The sequence below is a fragment of the Poecilia reticulata genome, linkage group LG19 (genome assembly GCF_000633615.1).
Source record: "Poecilia reticulata strain Guanapo linkage group LG19, Guppy_female_1.0+MT, whole genome shotgun sequence".
NCBI lineage: Eukaryota > Metazoa > Chordata > Actinopteri > Cyprinodontiformes > Poeciliidae > Poecilia > Poecilia reticulata.
The window spans coordinates 500,638-506,649 of NC_024349.1; the positions used below are offsets into that span (position 1 = coordinate 500,638).

Here is a 6,012-nt window from a genome sequence, read left to right on the forward strand (position 1 = left end):
CTGCAGCTCCAGAACCTGCAGCTCCAGAACCTGCAGCACCAGAACCTGCAGCACCAGAACCTTCTCAGTCTCATTAATCAGGAAGAAGCTGCTGCCGGTTCCGGGTCGGCGTCTTTAGAACTACATTCAGTTGGTGGGCGGGCCGCCGTGTCTCCATGGCAACCAGGCGGTGCCGATATGCCGTGTTCACATTGGTTTGTTCTGACGGGAAGCGGTTCCTCTTTAGTGCATAGTTCTGATCCAGACGGGCGGTTCTGATGGGACCAACCTGAACTGGACCGGGTCAGCAGAACCCGGTGGCTCCGTCCGGGTCCAAACCGTATTTACAGTAACCTTCCTCATCGTCTTCATTCGGTTCCAGTGGAATCCTGACTTCAGGGATCAGAAGCCCGTTTGGGTCGGTGGTTCTGGTCGGGTCAGTCGAAGTGCAGCTGCATGTCGTGCGGCTCCAGGAACTCGGCGGGGAACCCGGCGGGCCCCGGGGGGGCGGGGCCGTCCAGCCACTCCATGCCGTCCAGGTTCGGGTCGAACAGCGCCAGGCCCAGCGCCGACCCGGCCGGGTCCGAGAAGGACAAGTCCGTGGTATCCATGGGAACGAACGAGTCGGCCAGCTGGCCCCGCAGCTCCTCCATCAAGCCCCGGGTCCGCGGGTCCGACGCCGGCGCCGTCTCYGCCAGCGTCCGCTCCAAGAAGGCCTCCAGCTGGCCGTCCAGAACCGGCGGGTCCAGAACCAGCGGGCCCAGCTGGACCTGAGGCGGCGAGCGGGACAGCGCCGAGCCGACAGGAAGTGTAGTGATGCTCGCCGTCACCGGGTGAGTCTTAGTCAGAGCGCCGGCGGCGTCCTGAGGCAGGAAGGGAGGGATTTCTGAGAGGAGAAGAAGAAACGTCAACATGGAGATTATTACGACATTAACCAGATTATTACGACATTAACCAGATTATTACGACATTAACCAGATTATTACGACATTAACCAGATTATTACGACATTAACCAGATTATTACGACATTAACCAGATTATTAAGACATTAACCAGATTATTAAAACATTAACCAGATTATTAAAACATTAACCAGATTATTACGACATTAACCAGATTATTACGACATTAACCAGATTATTACGACATTAACCAGATTATAAACTCGTCTGCTCTCATATAAGTGCATCATTGATGAGTTCAGGTTTTCGACCTCCTGACCCCACTGAGGGTCGAGGATGTTGGAAAACGGATGGATGGAGTTTTATGTCTCATAAACTGAAAGTCTGTCTTTTTAATACATTTTATCTCATTTCCTGTTTTATTAATTTTTTCTGTGACGTGAAATTTTCTCATTACAAACAAATAATTTACCTGAATTTATGTCCAACTTCAGTTTAAATGATTTTAACTCACCTCCGCTCTCCACCAGGATGTCGAACAAATCGTCCATGTGCTGGCTGGTTGCCGTGGGAACCTGAAAAAAAACATTTATTCATCCACTAGACTGGAATAAACTGAYATTTGCTCCAGAACCGGAACCGAGGAACCGGACCCAGAGAGGTCAGAACCGTTCAGTCGCACCAAGTCTGAGTAAAGGAAACCATGACGATGAAATAAAATAAATAAATGTGCTAAATGTGAAGAAGGCGTCTGTTTGTCTTCCCCTGAGGGCCAGGGGCCCCCCTCAGTCCCCCCTGAGGGCCAGGGCCCCCCCTCAGTCCCCCCTGAGGGCCAGGGGCCCCGGCCTCCCGTCCCCCTCTGAGGGCCAGGGGCCCCCGCCGGCCCCCTCTGAGGGTCGCCCCTGGATAAAATGTAGCAAAGCGTAAAATCTGGAGAATCCAGATGAGCCGTTGTCATGGTGACCAGCAGCCACTCTACTCAGTGTTCACCAGATGCTCCTCATTGGCTGAGCAGAATCGGACCGGATCGGGTTCTGGGGGGACCGGATCATCACCAGCTGGGTCTCTGGGTCCGTTACAAAACTCCTAGTTTCAGATAACTGCCGTCCTTCCAACGCGGGTCGGGTCAGCTTCAGAACCGGGTCGGACCTCACCTGGCCGGCGGCCTGCAGGCTGCGGCTCTGCTTCACGGCGTCTTCGTAGCGGGGCGGCTCCCTGGGCGGCTGCAGGACGAAGGTCTGCTGCGGGGGGAGAGGCAGAGGAAGGCCGGGCCGGGTCAGAACCAGAACCAGCAGCGGCTCAGACCCAGCAGCGGGTCGGTACCTTGCTCAGCGGGCCGTTGGACGCCTGGTGGTTGGGGGACGTGTGGGGAGACGCTCTGCTCTCTGGAGAACGCTGCAGGAAGCGCTGAGGGCTGGACTCGGGCCGGTTCTGGTTCCCCAGAGCGGCCGGGCTGCTGCACAGCGTCAGAGTCTGGAGGAGAAGGTTCCATCAGAGACTGGTTCTGGTTCCATCATGGTTCTACTGGGCCGGAGCGGCTCAGACTGACCTGCAGCAGCGGCGGCTGCTGATTGGCTGAGACCTCCATGTTGGCGCTCTGCAGCTGATTCTGGACCAGACCCGGACCGGAGGACGGCGCCGAGAGGACCGGCTGACAAACACAGGAGGTAACTTTACACAGAACCAGAACCAGAACTTCTCCAGATCTAGTTACTTTACATCAGTTCTGGACCGTAAATCAATAGATATATTTATCAATACCAACAGATGATACTACTGATAGAATGTTCACTGATCCAGAACCGCACAGCATTCTGGGAGATGCATGCAGAGTCAGGCTCTCAACGCTAGCTAAGCTAGCGCCAACCAACTCGCCCGCTCTCTGGTTGCTTAGCAACACCCTGCTGGGTGACGGGTGCAGCAGTCTCAGGTTTCCCCACCTGGTCTCACCTGCTTACCAATAAAAGCCTAAATGTCAGTTTGGCTGCATTTCAGATATTTAAAGGGAACCACGATTATTTATAACAATATCCTTACTGGGAAATATTCATCTTCGATGTAAAAACCTAATACTGCAGGTTATTTAGCTTTTATACATTTTAATAAAACATTCTCCGTTTGTGCAGTTTGGTTTCTGAGACATTAAAAATGATTTTTTAGGTCATCCAGAGGTCACCATCCCCCATTTTGCTCCAAATCGGACCAGAGTGGCTCCTTCCTTAGTGCTACTGCAGGTTTGTGCCGTTAAAACTAGTTGGATGTTGGATATTCGAGCTCCGCGGAGTGAAAGACAAGAATTTAAAAACATGGTGCGTGTCCTTGGAGCGGCTTTAAGGCCGCTAACACGCTACAGCGTGCCTACCTGCAGACTGATGGCGCCGCTGTTCGGCAGCTGGATGGCGCCGCTGTTCGGCAGCTGGATGGCGCCGCTGTTCGGCAGCTGGATGGCGCCGCTGTTCGGCAGCGAGACCGGGACGAAGATCTGGGTGGTGGTCTGGCCCGCCGCGGTCAGCAGCGTTTGCGGCTGACCCAGGACCCCGGCAGGGTGGCTGATGAAGAACTGCTGCAGGCCGGGGGCTGCGCGCTGGCCCTGGGGGGCCGGCGGGGGGCCGGCCCGGTTCTGGATCTGAGCGATGATCTGGGTTTGGGTCTGGAGCTGCAGCGGCTTCCCGGCCGACACCGTCACGTCCTCCAGCTTCACCACCTGGGGGCTCAGGACGGCGGCGCCGGAGGAGCAGCTGGACAGAACCGGGCCCTCCATCTTCACGGCGCCGGAGCTCAGAACCGGGTCGGCCTGGCCCCTCTTCTCCACCTCCAGCTGCATCTTGAGCTCCTCCACCAGCCGCTGCTCCCGCTCCAGCTTCCTCATCAGATCCTCGATCTGCCGCTGCTTCTCGTGCAGCCGCCGGTCCCGCTCCTCCGGACGGGGCGAACCGGAACCAGAACCCGGCTGGGCTTCGGCCTCAGACATGCTGACGTCCGGCCGCAGAGCGGCCGGGTCCGAGGGGATGGGTGAGCTAGGCGGGGTGGAGCACATCCTCTCTGGCGCCGCCTGCTGGACTGGAAGAACGATGGCAGGCGCGGCAGAGGAAGAGACCTCCATGGGCACGGAGGAGGCGGCGGTGGATGTGGGAACGCCAGGTGGAGTCGGCAGGGAGGAGTTTTCCTGGAACGGCTTCAGCCTCTCTATCAGGTCCGTTTTGGTTCCAGAAACCGGCAGACCGCGCAGCTTCAGCTCCAGCTTCAGCTCGGCCACCTGGAAACAGCAGGAGGGAGAAACGCAGCTCAGCACGTCCACTGGACCCAACCAAACTCAGTTAAAACAGAAATAAAAACCAAAACAGAAATAAAGTGGATTATGATGTTTATTAATCAACAGAATGGACATTTTGGAGCTCATTTTAATTTATCATGGGATTAATTTATTAATTGTTTATTGCGACAGATCAAGTGGAGCTGAATAAAATCTGAAGGTTTACTTGTGAGGTTTTCCTCTTTGACCTTCTAAACTATGAATTAGTTTTTGAATGTGCTAGCTTAGATTAGTAAATTACACATTTTTATACACCTTTAAAGAGTTAATTGCATTTTCATTCCTGACAGGAACCTTTGTTTCCATACGTTTCTGGTACGCCCTTCAATCCGACGCACAGCTACATCCGCTAACAGCAGCGATGGAAGCTGCTCCTCTAATTTCTGACTCTAAACGATCTGATTGGACAATCAATAAGAACTTTGTAGTGTTCATGTTGTGCTAAGAGCAGTTAGCTTAGCACTGAAGCTTTGCTAGCCTAAAATAGCATTTGGATGCTAATATGTAGCAGCTAATGCTAATGTTAGCGTTACAGTCCAGACAAATCTCTGATGTTCAGATTTGATATTAAATAATTTAGCAGAAAAAATTGGTTTGAATTAAAAATGTTGTTTATTTTGTCTATGTTTTGACTAAAATGAACTGGATTAAAGGAGTCAACTGATTCCCAACATTATTTAAATCTAAACCATCCCATAATATCTCTGGCTGAATGTTTGTTCATCATTTGCTTCACAGTTCAGCTCCTCTTTGTTTAAATAAATCATTTTGTGTCTCTAATGTGAGTAAATCTGGTAAAACTAGAAGAGGGATGAATATTTCTGCAGGTGTGTGGATACCTTCATCTCGTCCAGGTTGGCTGGCAGGACTCCTGGCTTGCGATTGGCCAGCAGGTTGTTGGGCTGCGGGGCGGCGGGGGGCAGAGACACTACGATGGAGGTGGGGAGGGCGCCGACGCCGCCGCTGCTCTGACTCTCTGCCACCGGCCTGCAAGAGGAAATCATTTATTATTTATGATCCATATCACTGGATCAGAAAAGGGCGGCCATGTCAACATTACGACAACTAGCTCTGCTCCAAGGGTTCCACATTTCAGTAAGCTTTAATTACATTATTATTATTATTACAGCAGGAGAAAACAGGAAGTAGGTTAGCTATGCTAGCTTGACTTTGATAACTTTAGCATGTTTGGTATGTTTTGATTCAGCTAGCACTAAAATAAACACACACACACACACACACACACACACACACAGGTGTTGGTTTATGAATACGACATCCATCCATATGTTACTGGACTGAACAGAACCGGTTAGCCGCTAAAGCTAGCAACGCACACCTGCAGCCATTACCACGCATCAAATCAATACTTATTAAATGTTGCTGAAGGTGCTAGTCTTTACTTTTTCACAGAAACGAGAGAAGAACACGAACTGGCAGAGATCTTAAACATTTTATTCATTTCTAATCCAATTTCTGTAAAATGTGACTTAAACTGTTGTTTTGTTCTGTAAAATACGTTGAGTTCCTGTATGTAAACTGATAAACAGCATCAGACCAAACGAGAACGAAATGCTTTGAAATATAAGACAAAAAGTTAAATATATTTACAGAAACAAAACAGTTCTGCAGTTTTTATGATCAGCCTGAACACAGTGGTGGTTAATTGATTAGCTATTGAATCAATCAAATTAAACTTGTTGAATCAGAGAGACGGTGTGTGTGTGTCTGTGTGTGTGTCTGTGTCTCTGTGTGTGTGTGTGTGTGTGTGTCTGTGTGTGTGTGCGTCTGTGTGTGTGTCTCTGTCTGTATGTGT

The 6,012-nt window shown here is 51.1% G+C and overlaps 1 protein-coding gene across 2 annotated transcripts in view; it reads right to left on the reverse strand.

The window, feature by feature from the left end:
• Positions 1 to 6,012, reverse strand: part of mrtfba (myocardin related transcription factor Ba) — a 20,086-nt gene that overhangs the window by 3,203 nt on the left and 10,871 nt on the right. The window contains exons 10-16 of one of the 2 annotated variants that reach the window (XM_008436248.2): positions 5,036 to 5,183; positions 3,246 to 4,139; positions 2,433 to 2,534; positions 2,207 to 2,356; positions 2,038 to 2,121; positions 1,398 to 1,458; positions 16 to 865 (exon numbers count right to left, since the gene is read on the reverse strand). In XM_008436248.2, coding sequence (XP_008434470.1) covers positions 417 to 865; positions 1,398 to 1,458; positions 2,038 to 2,121; positions 2,207 to 2,356; positions 2,433 to 2,534; positions 3,246 to 4,139; positions 5,036 to 5,183 — 1,888 coding nt within the window. In that variant the 3' untranslated portion in view covers positions 16 to 416. Of the gene's footprint in view, positions 1 to 15; positions 866 to 1,397; positions 1,459 to 2,037; positions 2,125 to 2,206; positions 2,357 to 2,432; positions 2,535 to 3,245; positions 4,140 to 5,035; positions 5,184 to 6,012 lie in introns of both variants that reach the window. The other variant, XM_008436247.2, reaches the window with a different exon arrangement.